This window comes from Pinus tabuliformis, chromosome J, assembly GCF_031772625.1.
Source record: "Pinus tabuliformis cultivar Carrire ecotype Pingquan chromosome J, CPIR1, whole genome shotgun sequence".
Lineage (NCBI taxonomy): Eukaryota > Viridiplantae > Streptophyta > Pinopsida > Pinales > Pinaceae > Pinus > Pinus tabuliformis.
In genome coordinates, this window is record NC_142295.1 from 1,223,996,532 (window position 1) to 1,224,021,521 (window position 24,990).

The 24,990-nt window shown below is 38.4% G+C and overlaps 1 protein-coding gene across 5 annotated transcripts in view; it reads left to right on the plus strand.

The window, feature by feature from the left end:
- Nucleotides 1-24,478, plus strand: part of LOC149231541 (E3 ubiquitin-protein ligase CHIP-like) — a 200,788-nt gene extending 176,310 nt beyond the window's left edge. For 4 of the 5 annotated variants that reach the window (XM_089379225.1, XM_089379223.1, XM_089379226.1 and 1 more), the window contains 4 exons: nucleotides 22,930-23,203; nucleotides 23,342-23,452; nucleotides 23,532-23,718; nucleotides 23,964-24,478. In XM_089379225.1, the coding sequence (XP_089235351.1) occupies nucleotides 22,930-23,203; nucleotides 23,342-23,452; nucleotides 23,532-23,657 (511 nt within the window). In that variant the 3' untranslated portion in view covers nucleotides 23,658-23,718; nucleotides 23,964-24,478. The remainder of the gene's footprint in view (nucleotides 1-22,929; nucleotides 23,204-23,341; nucleotides 23,453-23,531; nucleotides 23,719-23,963) is intronic. The other variant, XM_089379222.1, reaches the window with a different exon arrangement.
- The last annotated feature ends 512 nt before the right edge of the window (nucleotides 24,479-24,990 follow it).

The following is a 24,990-nucleotide window of genomic DNA, read 5'->3' on the forward strand; positions in this document are numbered from 1 at the left end:
TCTAGGATAGGGGAATAGGGATTTAAGGAATTGACTTGAGAAATGCAACTTGGGAAGGAGCTTCCTAACCCCTAAAATCCTTGTCAAACTTGGCTTCCCAAGTGGTTTTTGGGGAGTTGACTTTGATAAGGTATGGGACCACACGAGACCAAGTTGACCTAGGTTAAGTCAAGGGGAGGGAGTTTAACAACCAATGATGAGCTTGACCTAAGCAAGGAAAAGGGGATCAAAGAAAGGATCTTCACTTAAAGGTGCTAAAATGATCCCTATGAGGTGCTAGCCTAAGGAAACCATGAGCAAGAATCAATATTCAAGCTAGGGCTTGCGATATCTCAAGATCCCACTATCAAAATCTCATGAAATTTGGAGGGCTTCTTGAAGACACACCAATGGAGTTATGAACCAAAAATTGAAGTGTTTGGATGGCTAGATTGTGAGATAATTGATGCCCTAGGTGACCTATGTAGGCTAGGCCTGGAAAAGAGGGGAAGATGAAAGAAATAAGCTTTAAGGTGATCACCATTGGGTGGACCAGTGCCTAATCCTTTGGGGAGATTGGAGTTAAGTAGAATTATGACTATGGACCTTAGAATTTTCTAGGTCAAGGAGGCCTCAAAGACAACTTCGCTTGGCACTAGGGCAACAACAAAAGTAGCTTCAAAGACTTTATATTTTGTTTTGCAAGATGGATAGCTTATCAAGGTGAATTTCAATAATGAAACATCCTTAGGAATATTCATTCATTAGACATGGCCCAAACATGAAGCATTCGCTATCTAGAAACAAAATTTCCACAACTTCACAAAAGAGATGCAACAAATAAGTCCTAGCATAGCGAAATCCCAACAACAATGTATGTGACGAAATTAGAAAGAAAGAATAACATTAAAATGTACTTAAATGTATAAGAATATATTCAACCATCCAAAAACTTGCCATCAAGAAGCTCCAGGACATGAAAATTATCCAAACATCAAAATTCATTCGATGTTCCAAAAATTTGTCGCCCAAAAAGGATAGCAAAAATCTCTAAAGAGATACAAGTTCCAAATCCAAGTGATGATGATAAAACGAATTCACATCCCTTGTATTTGTACACTTATAATGAGTTCGATTTAGCTAATTAGGCCTACATTAGCCCCTAGAATAAAATAATGTGCAAAATAACTAACTTTTGGTGACAAGCCCACCAAACTAGCTCATAAACAAAAGAATAAGCCTCTCAAGAGGTCGAATGATCAATAATACATGTCATTGGGCCTTCTAAGAGGCCTGATGAAGTCCATAGGTGCCATAATGAGAAATAGGACTCCCAAAAGTAGTGGACAAGGGGTTGGCCCCTTGTTCTCCAAATAATAAACCTGTGGTGCTCCCAATGGGTGTGGGGGCACACAAGTAACCTCATGGGTCTCCAAATAGATTGAAGATGCCTCTAGACCATCTGCAAGGGCTCAGATGATGGTGTAAGTGATGCCATATCATCATATTGGTATTGGGTCATTTGCTAAGTATATGGTACAATTGTGGGGCTAGTTGCACATGGTGATCCAAATGCATATTCCTCATCCAATAAGTGAATCTTTAGCAATCTTTGAGTGTCTTTAGGGATCCATGGAGTGTTGTCTATTGCTGCGAAGGCCCATGGCTCTCTACACACACCCTACATGTTCCAATGTAGCCATTTGGAGGGTTAGGACCCTGTATGGGGAGACCAAACCCAAAATGAAGACCATCTGCAATCCTGGTCTAATGCATCCCCTAGCTTTCTAGTATAACCAATCATTGAAAGAAATCGAGTTAAAGAGCTTACAAACCATGGACAACAGGTGGGCACTTCATAATGGCATGCCCTTCCATAGTGGGCTTTGACATGTGCTAATGTTTCCAAGCTCCAAAGGAAGTTAACTGAGTATCCTATTAGGTCGTTTCTACCTTCAGAGAGGATAGTATGTCCAAGGTACATCCTTCAAATGGTGGTGGCATGTGATAAAGAGATGAATGGAATAGGGAATGAGAGGGGCAATCTTCGGCCACATGTCAGGGTACAAGGGTAGCTAATAAAGGGAAGCCCACACTTGGGTATATAATGTAGGAGGGAGCAATCATGGTGCATGAGATACCCCGACCTTGAATTTTTCAACCTGTTTTATATGCCTTTTTTCTTTTATGGTTTTTCTTTGATTAACTACTCGAGGCTCAAAGGATAAGAGCATGATGTGTAAGGTATAGCAGTGGAAACCCCTTTTAAGAAGGGCGACTGATTGCCCACCAGGGGTTGGGACAATCATGGGTTCTAGAATGATAAAGGAGGCTCATCTAAGGCCTATAGGAACTAGGGTGATGGTCATGGGTATGGGGTAGAGCTCATGCATTTGGCTTTTGCCCATGTGCTAAATGTGTTTGTCCCGACCATATTTTGCATTTTGTGATACATTTTCCTGTTGAGTGTGCCCAATTATGCTTTTACTTGCCTTTTTAGTTGCATCAACCTCCGGGGCATTGTTTCAAGCCCGACCCAAGGTGTGGGAAAGCGGAAGAGGAGGCCAACCCTATGTGGAACCAGGTGGGAAGAATAAAGAATGGGGCTATAATGAATGGAAGGGGAGTGCTGTATGTGGATGAGGGAGCAAGACCACACAACCAAAATCTGGGTTTCCCATGTAGTACCACCCTAAAATCGAAAGGTTAGTAAAAGAGATCCCACAGGACTAAGATCCAAGGATAACATAAAAAAGAGGTCTAGTGGACAAAAGTAGAGACCTAGCCCACTCTTCCGCAGAATCCCCCCATTAATCCATGCCCAAAAGTGTCTATGATAAGCAAACTACAATACTCAATTACCAAATGACAAGGCATGCCTTCAGGTTCAGTAAACCCACTTTCAAACATACGATCATGATAGATGGGTGAGGGACCACATGGTTGGCTTAGGTGGCGGAGATATGGCATCATGAGCTAGTTGGTGGTTACAAGGGGTTGTTGACTACCGACCGAGGACCATCTTGGAATTTTTTTTCTCCTAGGGATATCACCCACAAAATGGTGGGTCATAGTCCCTTCAAAGCTTGAACTTAGGAAAGCTAACGATTACCCCATGTCTTGGTTGTTCTTTTGTAAAATGTTGAAAATCATAGTAAAGTTAGATGCATAAGAGAATAATTGAAAATGTTTAGTATGATTTGGACTAACTAGAATACATTCGGAAGGCAAGGCCTATTTGATGTCTTAGAAAGCTATTTTAGCTTCATCGTTCACTTCATGCTATGATCCTTTTTTATCAATTTCCGCAAAGTTTGGAATGAATCTTCTTACAAAGGTGATATTACCAAAAAAGGATTGGGTGGCCTTCTTTCCTTGTGGAAGGGGAATTTCTATATCCCTTTGACTCTTTCTGGATCCACCTTCACATAGTTCTTAGAGATGACGTGTCCTAATAACTTACCCTCAAAGACTCCAAGTATTGGTTTCTTCGGATTAAGTCATATACCAATTGACCTGCAATGATAATTTTTTTTACATAAGTGAGCTATAAGCCTATACATCCATTACGTTTCTTAGAAAAATCAATAATGATATCTTTGATTGACTACAATAAATTTAAACAAGAAATATGAAAATGCAAAGGCCATTGTGCACTAGAAATTAGCCCAAATGTTCACAAGTCCAAATGACATTCTAAGAAATGCATAAGTATGCTAAAGACTAGTAAAAGTAGTCTTATACCAATCTTACTTAGTAAATGGTATTTGGTTGTAACGATAGAAGCCATCTAGTCTCCTTGTGGGACGACTGAGTGGTTGGCACAATGGGATGTTATCCCTTCCACTTGGTTTCAAATCCCAAGGGGGGACATCTTTGACTTGTTGTGATAAGGCTTAAGGAGTAGGGTCCCCCATGCTCGTGGAGTCTCGGCTCTTACTAAGTCATAAATTCCTAGTATATTTGGCTTGTGGTTTGTTTGATATACTGTTGGTGTTATAGTGGCAGCCTCTAGGTTTGATGTTGGGCCTATCCTAGATTACTCCAATGACTTACCAATTCACCATGGTAAAAAAAAAACAGTAAAAGCCATCCAACATAGAAATCATATTGGAGCCTGGAACATCTTGCAATACATGTTCCATGCAAGGGGGTGGATAATTATCTTTCAATGCGACGAGATTCAAATTGTGAAAATTAATACATACATGTATCTCGTTGGTTTTCTTACTAACCAATAGAACATTAGCAACCCAATTGGAATGTCGGATAGGGTCAATAATCTTGGCCCCCAAAAGCTTCTATAACTCCTTCTGAATGATTGGTGCCATTTAGATGTCTCTATCCTTGTCTAAATGGCTTCACATCTTCTTTCAAAGGGATTGCATGCCTTATGATTTTTGGATAATATGTTTTAAGCTTGTCATAGGACCATGCGAACACATCCTTGTATTCCACGCTAATGACTCAATCTCCTTTCTATCTTGCAGGGTATAATGTTCACCAACTTTAATTAGCCTCGATGGTTCCTCAATCTAATGATTACATCAACCACGCGTTCATTTGCACATGACTTATTAGTCTCCAGGGAGGCATCAAATCTGTTAAACAATTTTTCCAATGGAACCAAACGTTTAGGAATCTTATTAGACTTTAATTGGACTAGGGGAGTTTCCTCTCCTTTCTGTAATTCATCGAACACATGTTTAGCAAACTCACTGATGCAATTTAAAAAATTCACAATATCACGCACATTCTCAAATACGTACAATAATCCAATGTTGTCAGAAAGATATGGACGGAGACATGTGTCAACCATATCTTTGATGTGACTATCATGTTCTAATGGTTGAAAAGCGCCAGTGGCAATAGCCATGGAATCTGCAAAATTATTATACACTTTAGGGATTGTGGTTATGTTAAAGGCATCAAAGTGTTCAATCTCGTCCCATATTGGTTCCCTGTAGCATTTTAGATGAGGGTTCCTTGGTTCACACAAATTGCATGTTGGTAAAGTTGTCATTGATGTCAATATGAGTACAAACCCTAAGTGCAAAACCCTAACCTTAGCATTTCTTGTTGAGGATGAATACCCTAGATACATGGAAAAGATCTTGTTGGCACCAACCTTAAAGTTATTTGATGAAACCCTAGGTCTATGCACTTGGATGGCTCATTCATATGATGAAACCCTCAAGATGCTCATGTTAACCTAAATGTCCTAGAATGAATAAATGATGCCCTGATCCTAATGAGTTAAAAGCCCATGTGATGAAGCCCTAATCTAGTAACCCTAGATGTATGAATATGTCAAATAATTCCTAGTCCTTGTATGCAATCCTAATGCATGGATATAACATGCACAACAAGTCAAAATAGTGAAAAAATTATAATAGACTTGATGCTCTAATTCCATAAAAGAAATTCTTTAATAGGGTTGTTATGAAAAAATATGCATATGATGAAAGAAAAAATAAATTTCCATCATCAAAGGTCATATCTTGAAGGGAATACTATATCAACTTATAGAGGAGGTCATACGCTTTCCAACAAGTACTCACTTGCCACCTAATTCCTTACTGTTGAAGAGAAATCAATTTGTGAAATCAACATATGTAAAAAATTGTCAAACTGTCCAAGCCGACTTGAGTAGGCTCATAACCCTTCGCAAAGAGATGTGTCCCTTAAGAATATGGAAAAACCACTATAAATATAAACCTAAATTCGTCCATTCAAACTCAGATTTTTCGGTGGAGACAAGACAAGAGGTAGAGAAGCAGCAACAACCTAGAAAAGCAAGGGAGACAAGTTTGTGGAATTGTTCTTGGGTTAAGTAGTCTCCCACAGGTTCAAGCTAGAAGTTGTCGTAGTTGTCGTGGTTGAAGCTGTCATAGTTGCCGTGGTCGAAGCTACTGTAGTTGCCATGGGCGAAGCTGCCGTGGTTGAAGCATTGACATCAATGACAATTTTATCCAACAATTTCCCCCTTTTTCATTGGTGGCAGTGCTCTCCCTTTTTCAACATTTCCATATTGAAGATCCATCCCTAAACTCATTTTATTATGGACTTATTAATTTCCTAAAAGCAAAAAGTCTATATATTTTCCATTCTCTCAGGTCAGCTCCAATATAGTCATGTTGGCTCTCCTTGATAAGACAAGATGGTTCAGATTAAGAAACTATTGAAGAAAGGTGTAACTAGATTCAGTTTTCATAATGCCTTATAATTATGATTTCATGTAAAGAAGAAACAAATGTATTTATTGTATTCCTTGCATCATGGGTTTCATGAGCAAGAAGTGTTTTTCATAGGTCAAAGACTTCTTCTTGATGTCTTTAGGTTTTGTTGTCTTGTTATGAATATAATTAAGAAGTCATGAAGTCATGTTACACATGTCAAAGTTACACTCGAAGACATTGTCACTATCTCTCTTGCAGTCGGCTAAAAGAAGGACAATATTCTCATTAAGGTAATGTCGGTCTATCTCTAGGATCTCTTGTTGACCTAAATGACAAACATAAGACACTATATATGTAACCCACCTCATAATCGACAAGCAATTCAGACATCTCTGATTTGAAACAATACGAATCTCGGAGCAAAGAAGATAAGGGTATTACATTGAAGAAGGAAGGTGACTACAGGTGCGTAAATACCTTAAGGGTTTTTGGACTAAGTCTCTCATCTAAGCGAAGGATTAACGTCTGTTCTAAGATAGTGGCAGCTACAGTTAAGGGCTATATCAAGCGTTGAATGGTGATAGAAAAAGACCGAAGACAAAGAGGCTATCTTGGACTGAAAGAAGAGACCAATGCAAGCCGAGCACTGTGTCTAGGGTTGCAAAGGAAAAAGGACACCGAGACTCTCCTAGTGACATTGTGCTAATAGTGCGAAGAAGGACTGAAGAGATACAATGCGAAGGAGGAAGACTGTGAAGGCCGAAGAGTACAAGAGATAGTGACAAGTGTCTTGAAGAAGAATTGAGTCAAGTATTTTGTCAAGGGTCTTGGTATTCGTCAATAAAAGAATCTATAAGAAGAGATTGAAGGGTTTTCCTCTCAAGAGGAGAGGTTTTGGCCCTGGTAGAAAGCCAACATTGTGTGCTCTTCTCTCTTTGTTTTGGTAGCTATTTGATGAAGCAAGAAATACACACCAATGATATAAAGAAAAGATTGTGATAATAAGCTAAAGATAAAATACCTCACATAAACTACATTTTCCCTAGATTCTTCAACATGGTATCAGAGCTAAGGTGTTGAAGTCAAGGAAAGGGCAGTAAAAAGAGACATCAAAGCAAGGTTTAAGGGTTGAAGGAAGCAATCTACAACAACAAAGACTTTTGCCTACACAACCTTCAAATATTCTATACTACTCACAGTCTCGGTACTATTGAGACCTTGGTGCCACTATAGGATTAAGCAACCTCGGTCAAAGATTAAAGTTTTGATCACAAGTACAAAACTCACATTCTTTCTGAGATGATTTGGTGAAGAACAAGGACTGTAATTCGCATTTCTGGAAAACAATATCTCGGACCTTTGAAATCTTAGACAAGGAACAGGGGAGCAGACATCTCGGATAAAGTGCAATGGGACAGTATTTAAGATAAATGAAGTGGCTCAGAATCTCAGATGAGGACAACAATCATGTGTTTCTCGGATGTACATCATGATCTCTGTCTTGGCATACCTAACACAGTCATGTGTGATGTTGAGGATCCATGTTATCTCATAGTTACATAGTTACAGTCTCATGAGGAGGATCTCGATGTGGTATACATCCTAAACATAGTCATGACCTCAACATAGTTGCAATCATGATGAAGACCTCAGTACAACTATCATATATATACCTCATAATGGAGATCTCATTGTTGTAACAAAGATCTCGGTGAAGATGTAGCATTGGTGCAACAATGATGAAGATCTCAATGAAGGTGCAGTCATGGTGCAACAGTAATGAAGATCTCTGTGGTGCAGTAGTGATGGCCTCAATGGTGGAGGAATGATGATGATCCCAGTAGTGACAAAGAAGATGAATTGAGAAGGTCATGAAACAGTTTCGGTGATGTCAAGAACACTAATGTCATGGTGCTAAAACGTCTCCAAGGAAGTTGTGATGAAAGGATACTAATGATGGGCACCTCAAGGAAAAGAAGCATCAAGGTGAAGATCTCCTCTTCACACACCAAGTAAGTATCTTTCAACTTTATAATCAGATTTGGTTAAATGATTTCATGATTGCAAGGGGATTTATAAATCGGTTAGATAATCGAAAGTCCTTGCATAGAATAAGGAGGATTGTCATAATCCTCATAGAAAAGAGAAATCATTGATATCTATGAAAAAGGTTTATGAAGGTCAAGCAATCATTGAATCCATCAAGAGATTCATAGGATTCATATGATATCACTCAAAAGTCCTCTCATACCTAAATAGCAAAAGAGGAGACATAAAGAGAGATATATGAAATGCTAGATATACTCTCAGAAATTAAAGTAAAGAAGGTCACTTAGACCTACACAATAGTAAAGGTATCAAAGAATGAAGGAATAAGTTCATGAAGATTTAGGAAAGATGATAAGAAGGTAGTCATCGTTGATGAGCAAGGTAACTAATATCAATGAACAAAGAAGGTTACCTCACCTGACAATTTGTGGTCTCTATACTATATAGAGAAAGACAAGTTGCAATCTATAGTATTAAAGGATAAAAGAATTCAACCCTGTGCAGAAAGGAAAGGCAAGGTTGGTCCTCAGGCAAAGACAAAAATAAGTATAGTTAAGATTCAATGCTATAGAGAGATTTTGGAAGCTCATATCACTGAAAGATGGAGGAAGCTGAAGAAAACGACCAAGGAAAGAGGGAGTAACAAATCTCTCCTGAGTAAGATAGTATCCCTCACAAAAGGGTCCTATCATAAACTCTTAAATCTTGCGTTATAAGATATGACAATGATAATAAGATGCATCATGGCATCATGGAAGGATTAGAAACAAGAGCTCATAACATCTCCATAAGGATCATGAAGGACGAAAATCCATGTCATAGAACGTGTAGGATATATAGCTCTTGGGAACCTTAGTAGACATTGAAGGAAAGAAAGGAGTCATCGAAGGCTCATCATACATCAAGTAAAAAAGGAAACATCTGCTAGTTGGGGATATACAAGATCCTCAAAATTCTCTGATGGAATCCTCATCGTAGGGTTCACTAATCTAGAGAGGAAGCAAGTGTTTCAACACGAACTCCAATGTATGGAATCCATGAGATGATGATATGACATGAAACAGGTCAAGGGATTGAAGATCTTTGCAATCAAGGAAGCTGCTGGAAGAAGCCTCGATGACCTGAAGGTAAAATAAGGTATGTATGCTTGTGTTTAATATTATAATGTCATGTCATATGGTTGTAGGTAATATGGATTTTTGCTTCTATCTTAAGAAGCATGATCAAGAGAAAAAGGATCTCTTCCTTTGAAAAGATGCAGGAAGGAATAAGTCACACTAGATGAAATCAACATAATATGCCCTCATATGAAGTATGAGGTGGTTGACTACAATAAAGAAACTCTGATTGAAAGCTATGGAATGTGTGAGGAAGGAAGAGATCGTGAGCTATGCAACCATGATGAAGGCAATCAACATCTAAACGACCAAGAAGATTTGACTAGAAAATATCCTAGAAAGATATGAAGACTCTGAAGAAAGTCTGAAAAGAATGAAGACCCTTGATAATGGATATCTTTGGGAGATGTGACTATGTGTGCAGGACGCTGATACGTACAAGAAGATGTCATGATGAAAATCCATCTCGTAAGGTATGATTTAATCTAATATGATGTTTTGATTTCTTGAATAATATCTGGATTAGTTCATGTAGGGCTACTAGAACAAGATTTGTAAGTACAAGTACAAACAACATTCATGCGATGGATGGAAACTCCTGAAAGAAGCATGGAGAGAAAAGAAGTAGCCATATGAAGAAAGTTCCAGATGTATGCCAAGAAGGCCACTTTCTATGAAGAAAGGAATGACATGACGAAATAAGAAGGAAAGTGATCGGTGGCTACTGCCCTACAAGGAAGAATCTCAACTAAATTTCATGACATCAAAGAGAGAAGTTGATCAAGCAGCTGAAGAACCCACGAAGAAGCTGTTGATATATAAAAAGAGTCCCTAGCTAAGAGGGAGCTCTGATAGGTCCCTGATCAAGAGGTAGTTTGAATTAGATCATCCCTGATTACAAAGGAGTGACAATTGTGTTTTTCCATTTCATGTGTCGTGCACTAGACCAGGACAAACAACCGTAAGTCTGGATGAAGACCATGAATGGAAATGTAGACACATGATAGACAAAACATTCTTGTCTTCACTTGGGAGAAAGAATGGGAGGATTGGGTAATCATTTGGCAACTAATACTCTTTGAGGATGTGTAGGGCATCCAAGATAAGAGTAGGCAAGAGGACCGATATTCTTTGAGGGTCGAGAACCCAAGACAAGAGTAGTCCTAGAAGGGCATACTTAGTGAACACTCGGGTGGGTATGTACCTTGAGAGACAATGACTAAGGCGTCTATAAGTCATTGGTCTCGTCAACATTGTATGCTATGATCTATTGAGAGATAGAGTTGTTAGTCAAGGCCTTTCTATGTGACAATGTTGGTTATAATGATGCTATACAAATGGGCTACTAGTCCGACTCTTCTTATAAGATCTCTTCTGTATTGAGAATATCCATGTACCTTTATGAATATCTCCCTAGTTAAGAGGGAGTGTTGAAGAAAGTTGTAACTAGATTCGGTTTTCATAATGACATAGAATTATGATTTCATGTAAAGAAGAAACAAATGTATTTGTTGTCTTGTTATGAATATAATTAAGAAGTCATGAAGTCATGTTACACATGTCAAAGTGACACTCCAAGACATTGTCACTATCTCTCTTGCAGTCGGCTAAAAGAAGGACAACATAAGGTAATGTCGGCCTATCTCCAAGATCTCATGTCGGCCTAAATGACAAGCATAAGTCACTATATATATAGAGTAACCTCACCTCATAATCGTCAAGCAATTTAGACATCTCTGATCTAAAACAATACGAATCTCTGAGCAAAGAAGATAAGGTTATTACAGTGAAGAAGGAAGGTGACTACAGGTGTGTAAATGTCTTAAGGGTTCTTAGACTAAGTTTGTCATCTAAGCGAAGGATCATAGTCTGTTCTAAGACAGTGGCAACTACAGTTAAGGGCTATATTAAGCGTTGAATGGTGATAGAAGAAGACCGAAGACAAAGAGGCTATCTTGGACCAAAAGTAGAAATCAGTGTAGGCAGAGGACTGTGTCTAGGGTTGCAAAAGAAAAAGGAGATCGAGACACTCCTAGTGATTGTGTGATAACAGTGCGAAGAAGGACTGAAGAGATACAATGCAAAGGAGGAAGACTATGAAGGTCAATGAGTGCAAGAGATAGTGACAAGTGTCTTGAAGAAGAATTGAGTCAAGTATTTTGTCAAGGGTCTTGGTATTCGTCAATAAAAGAATCTATAAGAAGAGATTGAAGGGTTTTCCTCTCAAGAGGAGAGGTTTTGGCCCTTGCAGAAAGCCAACATCGTGTGTTCTTGTCTCTTTGTTTTGGTAGCTATTTGATGAAGTACGAAATGCACACACTAATGATATAAAGAAAAGAATGTGCTAATAAGCTAAAGATAAAATACCTCACAAATAGTTATCATGCTAAGAAGAATCACATAAACTACATTTGCCCTAGATTCTTCAACAAAAACAAATATAAATAACAATGTAAACTCGTCCATTTCAATAGAGAATTTGGTCAAGAAAAAGGTGAAGAATTCAAATCTGAGATAAGAAGTTGATTAATGAAGTAAGATGTCCACTGTGATTGGTTCTTTTTCTGGACGGATTTTTTCTTTGTAGCCTAAAATTTGTGTAGATCTGTGGCAAGTAATACAGACCTGCGTCATATATTCTGCAGCACCTCGGACTTGCGGTTTTGAAACCTTGTACCTGTAACATTTCTGCAATTTCGGGTCTACATAAGATTTGTAGCATCTGAAATTGCGGGCCTTGTTGATTTGGGGCAGCATCGGATGTGCTTTAGGCCTCAAATTTTGCAGGGAGGCTTAGGCACATGTATTCCAAAGAACCCAGAAAGCATTTTGGGAAATTCCACCCATAGACAATTTTATTAAAATAACTAATATTTTTAATGGAGTTCCTAAGTCTAAACTTGGGAAAATTAAAATATTAATGGGTATTAATCTCACTGTGGGTGTAACTTCTAGAAAAAGATGGTGGTCAAGTCAAAACGATATGAGCCTTTGATTATGACTTAATCTAGGCCGTTGGTTGTCCAACAAAAAGATATAAGAAGGGGCTTGAGGGTCATTTAGAAAACACACCAAGAGAGATGAAGAGATCGAAGTTCTCAGGAGGAAATTTGATTGAGGAGATTTCTTGTAGTTGAGGGGTAGGGATAGCATCAAGAGAGAGTGATTTTCTCAACTGGAGAATTATTATCAAGGGGAGACAAAGAGTAATCCAGCGGTGCCAGCAATGAGCTAGAGGGGTTGGCGCAGAGCCACAGAGAGGCAACGCCAAAGCCAAGAGGGAGTCCGAAATGTTGATTTTTGGTAGCATCGGATGTGCTCTAGCCATGAAAATTGGTGGAGAGGTTAAGGCACATGAGATCTCCAAGACCCAGAAATCATTTTGAGAAATTCCATTCAGATGAGGAGTTATTAAAATAATTAATATTTTTGAAGGGTTCCTAAGTCTAAACTTAGGAAAATAAAAATATTAATGGGCATTACTAAAGATAAGGGTGAGAGGCTTCTAAGAGACAAGGATCAAGTCTGTTTTAATCTTAGCCGTTGATTAGAGACTTAATCTCGGCTGTTGATTCATCAATAGGAAAAGTATAAGAGAAGACTTGAGGGTCATTTGGAGATACACCGACAGATACTCAATATCTCAAGAAAAATCGATTCTCAAGAGAGGAGATCGATGTCAGAGGGAGAGTTGTTGGGTGGAGGAAGAGGAGGGCATCAACAATAGGCTGTGTTTGAGGAGGTGACACAGGGATAGTGAGAGACAACACAAAGAGAGACGCAGTCCATAGGAGAGATGTAGCCCTCCCGCAGGATGACACAGAGTGATGCAGAGGTGACGTAGGAGTGGGAGAAGGGTCCCCAAAGTGTCAGAAAGTTGCAGAGGGAAAGTCTCAGGTGTTTTCTTTCAGTTTTTCTGTAAAACCATTCCTTGTAAACGCAATTGTTGTTGAAGATTTATAAAACCCTCATCTGCTGCACCAATTTTCTCGCATTGGGTTTTTCTGGGGATTATTGTCCGAAAACAACTGTGTTGATGTGATTAGTTCTTGTGCATGTATTTTTTCTCTGTGTAATTATGTGATAACTGCAGTAGAATTTATTTTAATATTTGCTGAAGGGATTTCGTAAATAGCTTATTGTGAAGAACAAGTAGGTGAAATAAATCAGTTGTTGTAGTAGAATTTCAGTTTAGAAATTTTTACATGGTATCGGAGTAGAGATTCAACAGCAAGAGGGAAAAATCGACTATGGTTCAAGAGCATAATGCAGAGGCATCAACTCAAAGGGACTCACGCAAATTTCCAGAAGAATGCATAAGGGACATGAATCACAATTGTTTTATGTTAGCTTCCAGGCTGGAAGAAGAAGTCGCTTGCGTAGCAAGCTCTGCCTCCTCGGAGGTTTGGTACATAAACAATTGAGCTTCTTGGCATATGACAGGAATTTGAGAATGTTTTTCAGATTATCAGAAAGAAAGAATGAATTTTCATATCACCATGGGAAATAAGGCAATGTGTACCCCAGTAGGAAGAGGTACTGTAGTTTTTCAAACTGAAGCAAGAGAGCAGCATCGAGCAACCAATGTGTTGCATGTGTCAGGATTGGGGATGAAATTGCTCTCCGTATCTAAACTTCAAAAAAAAGGCTATGCTGTTTTCTTCATTAAGGAGAAAGTATATGTGAAACACCCGAGTTGGAAAAGGAAGGCCCAAATTGGGATCAAAAGTAACAGGTTGTACAAATTACAGCTAGAATCACCAATGGCACTGATAGGCAGCAATGGAGACAAAGATTTGAATGAACTATGGCACAAGAGGATGGAACAGTGTTGCGGGGGAGCGCCCCCCCCCCCCCCCCTCGCTCCCGCTCCTGATCCGCGCTCCGGGCGGGAGCGACTCGGGAGCGCGCTCCCGAAAAGGGAGCGATTTCGGGAGCGCGCTCCCTAAAAAAAATTTCGCTCCCTGCCTTTTTGGGAGCGTTTTCGGGAGCGTTTTGCCTTTTTTGCATTTTTTTTTTGTAGTAATGTTCGAAATGCAATTTTTTTTGAAAGAAACAAATAGTTTTTGAGTGGGGCAACTTAATGATCAAGTCTAGGCCCTAGTATTGATATGCTATTCATGGTAATGTTAAATTCTTAAAGTAAAAGTGACATTTTCTTTAATTTTCATTTTCATCCTTTTACTTAAATTTTTAACATTACCATGAAATGACTCAGGATGTTTGAGAGTGGTTTTGTCCTCATTGGATTTCATATGGAGAAAGTAGAATTTTAGATTTCATTCAAAATCCAGCAGACTTATCAGTTTTTCAGGATTTCAGGATTGGGGGATTGCAATGTTTCCATTGAATTTTGTCATGTATTAGGGTATGGAACTCATATTTAATCAAGAGTACCAATCCCTCTATGTACCTTGATGTTAGTGACATTGGTTGTCGAACTCCTCTATCATGACCCTTCTAAAAATGTACGCATCACTCAAACAAAATCTTGACTTGACATGCTATGCTTTTTCTATCTTATGTTAATGCTTAGAGGGTGATATTAATGACAAAGATCCCTATACAGATACAAAGGTAATGACAAAGATACCTCTGGATATTAATGCTTGGAGGGTGATATTAATGACAAAGATCCTGATTTTGCAACAAGACTAAAAAATTAGACATTTCTCGTGGTGGCAAGAGGCCCAAGCATAAGAAATAGATAATAGATTTACTTCTCTTTTCTAGTTTCTAGTAGCTTTTATAACTATTGACTCTTTCATATTTATTATGATATTTTTTTAAACAATATATGACAATTTAAGTTTGAAGTTGGCAATTATAACTCATTAGTAATGAATTATGAATATGATGCTTCATGAAAGTTGAAAGTTGTTTCATTTCATTTCATTTTATAACATTTCATTTCATGTTAGATATTATTTGTTGTAATGGTTACACTTAGCTTACAAGTACAACTTTGGTGATCAATGATGATAAATGTTATATATTGAATTTTGAAAGCTTGAAACTTTAAGATTGATGAATCATGAGACTCAATATGTTGTATGTTACTATGTTACTAACTTGCGGACGTGGTTGATGAAGATTATAACTTCTAGATGATTGTTGTTATATGGTTCAATCTATGTTTTTTTATGTTTTTTATATCTAATTCATCATTCTACATGTTTTTGTTGACATATATGTATCAAAAATTAAAAAATATAAAAAATATATATATTTTTAAAAAATCGCTCCGGGATTCGCTCCCAAACCGGGAGCTTCTGAAAATGGTCGCTCCCGCTCCCGCTTCCGCTCTCGCTCCCCGCTTCCGCTCCCGCTCCCAAGTAACATTGGGATGGAACACTTACACCATGGGGCTTTGAGAATTCTCAGGAAAACATTATCAGGAGTTCCAGAACTAAGTACCGAACGAGATGATGTATGCAGAGGGTGCGCTCTGGGTAAGTATGCCAAAGTAGTGTTTTCCAGAAGTAACAATAAAGCTAAGAGTGTGCTAAGATTGATACACTCAAACATATGCGGACTGATGTCCGCAAAATCTCTTAGTGGTGCCGAATACTTTGTCACCTTCTTCGATGACCATTCCAGGAAGACTTGGATCTACTTTACGAAAACCAAGGATGAGGTTTTTGGTCGATTCGAAGAGTTCAAAGCTCTAGTGGAGAATCTGACAGGAAAGAGGATAAAAATGTTGCGCTCAGACAATGGTGGAGAGTATGTTGACAAGGACTTCACGGATTTTTGCGTTAAGGAAGGCATCAGAAGAGAGTGGACAACTCCCTACAATCCAGAGCAGAATGGGGTAGCAGAAAGGAAAAGCAGGACTATTGTGGAAGCAGCTAGGACAATGCTCTATGATCAGGATATGCCCAAATTCTTGTGGGTAGAAGCATGCAACATGACAGTTTATGTCCAAACAGGACTCCACACAGGGCATTGGGGAAAATCACTCCGAAAAGGGTCTTCACCGGGAAGACACCTGAAGTCAGTCATTTCAGGATATTTGGGAGTTTAACGTATTGCCGTATATCCGAGGAAAAGAGAAAGAAATTAGATGAAACTGCTGAGAAAGGATATCTTGTGGGATATAGCGGGAATGCTAAGGCATATAGAATCTATCTTCCAGGGAGTACGAAGGTAGTAGTTCAGCGGGATGTAAAGTTCATGGAGGACAGAGCTTTCAGGAAATCTCAAGAAATGCATTTTGAGGAGTAGTCAAAAGATGAGCTGTTGGTCCAACCACTTCGACCAACAGAAACTAGTACCAGAAATTCTCCTGAAGACAACTTTAGAACAAGAGGAATCTTAGGAAGAGGAAGAGCTGATAGATGTGCCCACTACTAGTGGAAGAACGAGCCGGGAAATTCGACAGATTCTACGAGATGCAAAGGACTTCATTGGTGCACCCATGAATAATAAAAGGGAGTGAAGATAGCCTAATAGATACCAAACCTTAGTAGCTCAGGATGGGGAACCTTCTAGTTTTCAAGAGGCTATTCATCATCAAGTATGGGTAGATGCTATGGTGGAGTTGTACAACTCTATAATGGTCAATGATGTTTGGGAAGTGGTACCTAGGCCTCAGGACAAGTCAGTGGTAGGTTCGAGATGGATCTACATGGTCAAATATGCTATAGACGGAAGTGTGGAGAAATGCAAAGTCAGGTTTGTGGCTAAGGGGTATGCTCAGAAGGAAGGGATAGACTACGAAGAAACGTTCACCCCAATAGCCAGGTATACTTCTATTAGAACCGTGATATCTCTTGCAACACAGATGGGGTGAGAGATTCATCAGATGGATGTCAAGACGACATTCTTGAACGGGGTAATAGAATAGGTAGTATACATTGAACAACCAGATGGTTTTGAGACACATGAGAAGAAATCTCATGTATGCAGATTAAAGAAAGCCTTGTATGGACTTAAACATGCATCTAGAGCATGGTACGGTCGAATTGATGGCTACTTGCAGAAGATGGGGTTCGTCAAGTGTGATGCAGACCCTAATCTCTACTATCTTGTCGTAGAGAATGAGCCTCTAATCCTAGTGTTATATGTGGATGATCTTTTCCTGACAGGATCATCTAGGCTCATCAAAGACTCTAAGAAGAACCTAGCCACAAAATTCAAAAATTATATTTCTTTTTCTTAACAAGTACAAAGATCAAAATTACATTTGTAAATACTGAACCTAGTTACACTTTCTTCAGCAACAAAAGGAGGAATTGCATCAAAAAAAGAAAAGGAATCATGAAGAAGTCATATCCATGATAAATCAGTTGGATAAAGCAAAGAAAAGGGAAGACATTTTGTCAAGTCAACTTGAACCAGGACGTGAGGAATTGAGCAACTTGAAGCAAATATTGGTCAATACAAGGAAAATACCATGACATGCCAACTAGAAGAAAAGGATAAAGAGATCTTCAAATAAAAATCAGATATCACCTCTCTCAAGGCCGAAACATATGAAGCAACAAGGATGAAGGAAGAAATGGAGATCAGTCTAGCAAAGAAGGATGGAGAATGCAAGATGATGAAGGAATAAATTGATCTCCTAAGGAAAGAAGTTGATCATCTGAACAAGAGTCTAAAGATCTCTCAAACCCTAGATGACATGTGAAGTCATCAAAGATCTCCACTTGATAAATTAGGTCTTGGTTATGCAGGTGAAACCTCTAACAGAAATGATGCAAACCCTAATACATTAAACAACAAGGATGTGGAGAAGCTTTGAAGAAATATTGATGCCCCCAGTTCCAACAAAAGCAAGGAGAAGAGTCAAGATGACATTGGAAGAAACTGTACTCCAAGAAGATATGCAGATAATGTCAAGAATGCAAAAAGCAATGGATATCGTCAAAGGATCACAAGGAAAAAATACTTCAGAGGTACATCAAGACAAGCCCCATCCTCCAGGTACCAAAGTATACTTTTTGGTTATTGCTATTCTTGTACAAATTTTGGACACATGGCAGGATTGTAGGGAATACGACAAGGACAAATATAATGGTCCCCATCAGTCTCCTAAAAGAAGCTTTGCAAGAAGAGTTCATGATTCCTCATTGATGAACAAGATGGAATACTTCAAATGCCATAAGATTGGACATATGGCTTGTGATTGTAACTTGACTTGGGTTTCTCAACAAGCGAAAACCATGACACCCAAGCATGAAAAGAAAGTCAAACAAGTATGGAGAAGAAAGAAAATTGAAGTAGAAAGTGTCTTGGACACTCAAGGCATCAACTCATGTTGTTGATCTGATGAGTACATCTTTGGCAGATATAATATTTCAAGTTTTGATGATGAGATTATGCCAGTTAAGAAGAAGACCATGCATACTGTTAGGAGGAGCAAGTCCATTAAAGAACATGATTCTTTGTCCCCACTACACATCTGATGGGTTCCATAAGCAAAAAGAAGAGCAAGAGGAGTTTATGCAAGCAAGGGGAGTTGGTTGATCACATGAAGAAATGAAAACTATGGGCATCTCTCTTGTGCCACATTATCAAAAGAAGGAAAGTATGATGACAGGGGGAGTTGCATGAAAATGACAAAAAAGGAGCAACATGGCAAGCATGATAGGGGGAGAAGCATGGACAAGGAGAAGCGTGAAGATAGGGGGAGCACTTAAAGGAAAACACTATCAAGAAAAGCGCCCCATTTTCCATTGATGTCAAAGGGGGAGAGAATACTAAAAAGGGGGAGAATATTTCCATCAATGACAAAGGGGGAGATTGTTGGTAAAGTTGTCATTGATGTCAATATGAGTACAAACCCTAAGTGCAAAACCCTAACCCTAGCATTGCTTGTTGAGGATGAAAACCCTAGATACATGGAAAAGCTCTTGTTGGCACCAACCCTAAAGCTATTTGATGAAACCCTAGGTCTATGCCCTTGCATGGCTCATTCATATGATGAAACCCTAAAGATGCTCATGTTAACCTAAAAGTCCTAGAATGAATAAATGATGCCCTAATCCTAATGAGTTAAAAGCCCATGTGATGAAGCCCTAATCTAGTAACCCTAGATGTATGAATATGTCAAAGAAACCCTAGTCCTTGTATGTAATCCTAATGCATGAATATCACATGCACTAGCATGTCAAAATAGTGAAAAAATTATTATGCACTTGATGCTCTAATTCCATAAAAGAAATTCTTTAATAGGGTTGTTATGAAAAAATATGCATATGATGAAAGAAAAATTAAATTTCCATCATTAGAGGTCATATCTTGAAGGGAATACTATATTAGCTTATAGAGGAGGTCATAAGCTTTCCAACGAGTACTCACTTGCCTCCTAATTCCTTACCGATGAAGAGAAATGAATTTTTGAAATTAGCATATGTAAAAAATTGTCAAATTGTCCAAGCCGACTTGAGTAGGATCATAACCCTTTGCAAAGAGATGTGTCCCTTAAGAATATGGAAAAACCACTATAAATATAAACCTAAATTTGTCCATTCAAGCTCAGATTTTTTGGTGGAGACAAGACAAGAGGTAGAGAAGCAACGACAACCTAGAAAAGCAAGGAAGACAAGTTTGTGGAATTGTTCTTGGGTTAAGTAGTTTCCCACAGGTTCGAGCTAGAAGTTGTCGTGGTCGAAGCTACGATAGTTGCTATGGTCGAAGTTGCCATGGTTGAAGTTGCCGTAGTTGTCGTGGTCGAAGCTGCGATAGTTGCTGTAGTTGTCGTGGTCGAAGTGTTGATTTATTAGGATTGGATAAATAGAGCTTGTTGAAGTCTTCTCTTGAGAACAGAATATGGCAGAGTTGGAGAACCTTTGAAGAAGTTATGAGCAATCTTTGAAGCAGTATCCTTAGGAATTCCTTGAAGCATAAATTGAAGGCTTGTTGGGCACTATTGAAGCTTGTTGAAGGGACATTGAAGACCTACGATTGTGTTGGGATTGAAAGGCTATTTTGAAGGTTTAGTCAAAGCATTGTTGAAGACCCCTTGAAGTCAAAATTAAGAAGCTTGTTGAGGATATTGTGAAGACATATTGGGAAAGAATTATTGAAGACTTAAGCCAATCTTGAAGGCACCCTTGGAGATCATAATGCAGTGATGGGAGCCCTCATAATGTGACCTTGAAGAAAATTGTTTTGCTGACATGAAGAGTTGTGGAGACACTTTTTGAGAACCATAAAGTTGTCATTGATGAAAGAAGGGTTATTGAAGATTGATTGAGAGCATTACCAGAGTTTGTTGTAGAAGACATTGGAAGCCTTGGAGAATTGTTGAATCCATATTGAAGATCTAAAGCAGAGGGTTGGGGCCCTAGAGGTTGGAGCCTCATAAAGACCAAGTTGGAGCTTGGCACCTTGCAGATTGAAGGTTGGTTGTTTGAAGATTGGAGTCTTCAGGGTTGGAGCCCTAAGTTATTGTTGTACTTGATTATTGTAAAAGGAGGACTGAAGTCCTCATCATTGATTAATACAATTATTATTCTATCGTTGTTTACTTTGTGTTCTAATTATAAGTGATCTAAACTGGTAAAAAATAACAATTGTAAAGAAATACTGATTCACCCCCCCATCAGTATTTCCCACATTGTGACCCTAATTTACTACGAAATCCCCCTTTGCCTTGACTATTTGATTCCCATCTGTCTTGCATGCTTGATTCCAATCAATAAAGCTTCATATTCCGCTACGTTGTTATTGCAATCAAATTCAAGATGAAAAGAAAAAGGAAAATTCATATCTGATGGAATTGTGAGAACAAATCTAGCTTTTGCTCCATGTCTAGATCATGACCCATCAAAATGCATCATCCATAACCTTCATTCGAATTGTCTGGAAGTGCACTTGGCTCATCTTGGTCCTCCATGACCTCATAAGTTCCAATTTCAAGCTCGACAACCAAAGAGTACAATGACTCATTGTTTATTTGTCTGGGTTCCTCAGCATGATATGCCATCTTCTGTTCTCTGTATATCCTCCTCAAGTAATGTGGGGAAACATGAATGACAACATAAGTCCAATCAATCTGTATGCAACCTTGGACATTAGTTGTCCACTTTCTAGACAACAACATTCCCCACTTCAGAGGGCAATCAATGACTACCACATCTATGGTCTAAAATCTCTCAGGATATGGGCACAACCTAACCTCTAAATTCCTAATGACCCCACACACTTGAAGCTTCCCTAGAATCCATGGTCTGCGCATTCTTATATGGCCTGTAACCTGTAATTCTAGTTCACACATGATTTTCAAAGTCATTATGTTAGTTGAAGCACCAGAATCTGACATGAAATTATCTATAATCAAATCGCTAAGGAATAAAGAGATATAGAAAGGAGCAAGAACACGATATGCCTTACCTATACTGAGGTATACTTGGGGTTGATCCTCTTGGGATCTATTACATCCTGTGGCAATGAATTGATTGATGTCTTCTCTGACTTGGCAAGCAGATCACGTCTTCGAGGGGAACCAAAATCTTGATCTTGGGGAGTTCTCCCTCCAATGGGAAGTTCAAAGGTTTATGATGCTGTTATCATGCAAATCTATATTGACGAACCGACATGACACTTTTAGATAGTCAACCCTGTCACAGTTGAAAGTCTGTCCATTTGGACTGGTGTTTTCCAATCTCTAGGGGGTATCCCTAGACGATGTATGCCATTATTCACTTAACTTTCCTGCGTAAAATTTCAATTTGATTATCATACAACAAAGCTTCACTTTTGACTTGTCGATAAGCAACCAAAAGTGAAGCACTTTTTAAGAATGAAATTTATAATGGTTGAGATAAATTTTTTTAATATAATAGTAGCAACAGAATTGAAAGTGATGCCATACACAAATGTGCGCCTCGAGTGAAATAATTCAAAACAAGTGCACTTCAATATACCATCACACTGCAAATAAAAATCATTCAATGGCCTCCAATACATTCAAAGAGTTAGAATCAAGCATAATTGAATTTTATCACAAAGTACCCAAGAAGTTGATTGCACCATAATGAGTACTAAGTAACCGGCTGTGTGAGTTCCTTAGCTTGCGGTGGAGGTAGTGGTCTGAGAGACTAGAAGATAGAGAAGTGAGATATCAACTGCTACCAAAGCATCCAAGAAAAATTGTCCAACCCTTCTATTGGCGCTTCAATATGCATATATGGAAGAAACATTCCCTTTCTCAAACTAGTTGATCCAATGGCTCAAAGCAAAGAAAAGTTGAAAAGGCCAAAAGCATTGCAAGTAAAGCCATCCTTTCTTCCTGTGTGAACATATCAATATTTTAAGGAGTGCTGTGAATCCAATTTTAACAGGTAGTTGGAGCTAGCAGTAGATAGTCACGCTAAGTTGATTAGGCAAAATTTGCTAACTTATATCTTTGTAGGTGAACAGCAATGGTTTGAATACTCCGAGAAATGGCAGTTTATGGTCACTAAAGCTTTTAGTTATGGGATGACTGGTCATTAGTTCAGACTGCCTCTTAGGATGCTTTTATGAATGACTATTGCTATTTGCAGTGTTGTATGCATTCCCATTGTATATGTATCCATATGCAAATGCAACGAGTTTAAGTTGAAGGATTGACCTTATAAATCTTTTGATGGCTTATCTTGTTTGTTTGACAGGACAATTTGTGAAAAGGCTTTAAAAGTAGAATATGAGGAGGCTGTTAAACGTCTTGAATCAACAATTCAGAAATCCAGAGATCATGTAATTGTTATAGATGATGACAGGGTACATGACTCTTCAGCTCGAAGAGCTGAGGCACAAGACTATCAGCAAAGGTCTAGAACTCGTAAAAGAGAAGAATATTTGAGTTTAAATGACACATACAAGGATAGATGTTGTACACTCTCTGAAGTATTTGACAAGGCTGCTGAACACAACAGACCAGCAGAGGTGAAATTATTTTTATATGCGCCAATGTATTGCGGGCATTTGCATATGGCATAGATATTGTGTCTGTCTGTTGTGCAGTAGCATGAGTTTCTTCTATTTAATGCTTATGGGACAATGCTGCCTGAAGTTGTCTTGCAGATTCCAGATTACTTGACATGCAAGATAACAATGGAAATCTTCAAGGATCCCGTAATAACTCCAGGTGGCATAACATATGAAAAGTCGGCTCTTTTGGAGCATCTTCAGAAGGTCATTACAAGTGTTTGGGACCTTTCTTTTTTCACTTTTTCACTTAATTTGAAGATCTGAAATTTATTCTATGTACCAGGTGGGAGAATTTGATCCGGTGACACGAGAACCGCTGAGGGCTGATCAATTTATACCAAATTTTGCCATCAAAGCAGCTGCAAGTGCTTATCTCAAAAACAATGGTTGGGCATACAAGCATCAATAAGAATCCTATTTTGCAATACAAGAAATTCCTTATTCAGTATAATGCCTGCATTCTTGGAAGAGTAAGATCCCGCTTTTCCCTTTCGTAGATAAATCCAAAGGGTGATAAACTATTGCATGATATGCAAAGGAAACTGATCTTCGATGGATTATCTTTCCCTGCCTGTTAGCAAACAATTAGAAATTAGGAATCTATATTTTGTTGTGTAAGTTCAGTATAACTTGTTACTAATATAGAATGTAGCATGCTGTGCAGTCTTTTTCCCATTTCTTTTGGACTAACTTGTGAGCTATCTGAATCATCTAGTGTAAATTGGTCTCCAGAAGTTGTGAAATCGAGCCTGCCACATCTTCTTTGGGAGTATTGGCTTGAAATGTGCAGACCCAACAACTGCTCTTTATCAAGTTATTGCTTATTTGGTGCTGTTGCTGTTGCTGTTAGAGTGCACATGGTAAATGACCAATTGTTCATTGAAAGGCATCAGAATATCTTCAGAGTTGAGTTTCCAAGGTCTACACAATCTGTACAATGCATGACAAATTGAGAAATATCACGGACAGTTGGATCTCAAATCAGTATCTATCTGTCTAGGTTCACAGTGCACAGATTGCCTTCTTAGGACAAGGCCGTGACTTGATAGACATCAGCAGTACAGTTATACGCAGTTTTAGGTTTTTGTTTATTATATGCTAAGTGGCCAATATAATGCAAATCATGAGTTTTATAATCATCGTTGTAACAATTGTTGCAACTTCAATATTTACTATTCTTGTATTGCATCACTTCTTTTGTAAGGGTGGAAACATATTTATTCATATTCAGTGATATAAGTGTATGATCTTTGCACACATGCAAGATTTAGTTGTGCTGGCATCTTTTATGTCGTATAGATTGATATAAGATAACTATTACCACTCTAAGGGTACATCTTTTTCCTGCTTTTCCACAACCTTGACATCTTTGAAGTGGATTATAACTTCAATGAAGTCCTAAAGTTTTAAATGGTTTGCACTTACAAAAATATCAAGACAACGACATCCTTTGGATGTGTACTTGGATCCGACAACAAACAAAAATATTTTGTACGTTCAGTAATACAGAAACAGCCATTTGGAGTCTATGTGAGGGAATGATACAGCAATGTTCGAGGTCCAAGAAGACCTAACATTTTCATGAGCTTGAAAGAGATTTATAGAGACAATTAAGGTTGGTGAGAATGCAATCCAAAATTAATGGGATTTTATCATCCACCCCCTTTTAGAGTGTCTTTGATGGATGCTTTTGGGAAGGGTGATTTTATCTATGTAAATTTATGTTAGGAGATATTTTGAAT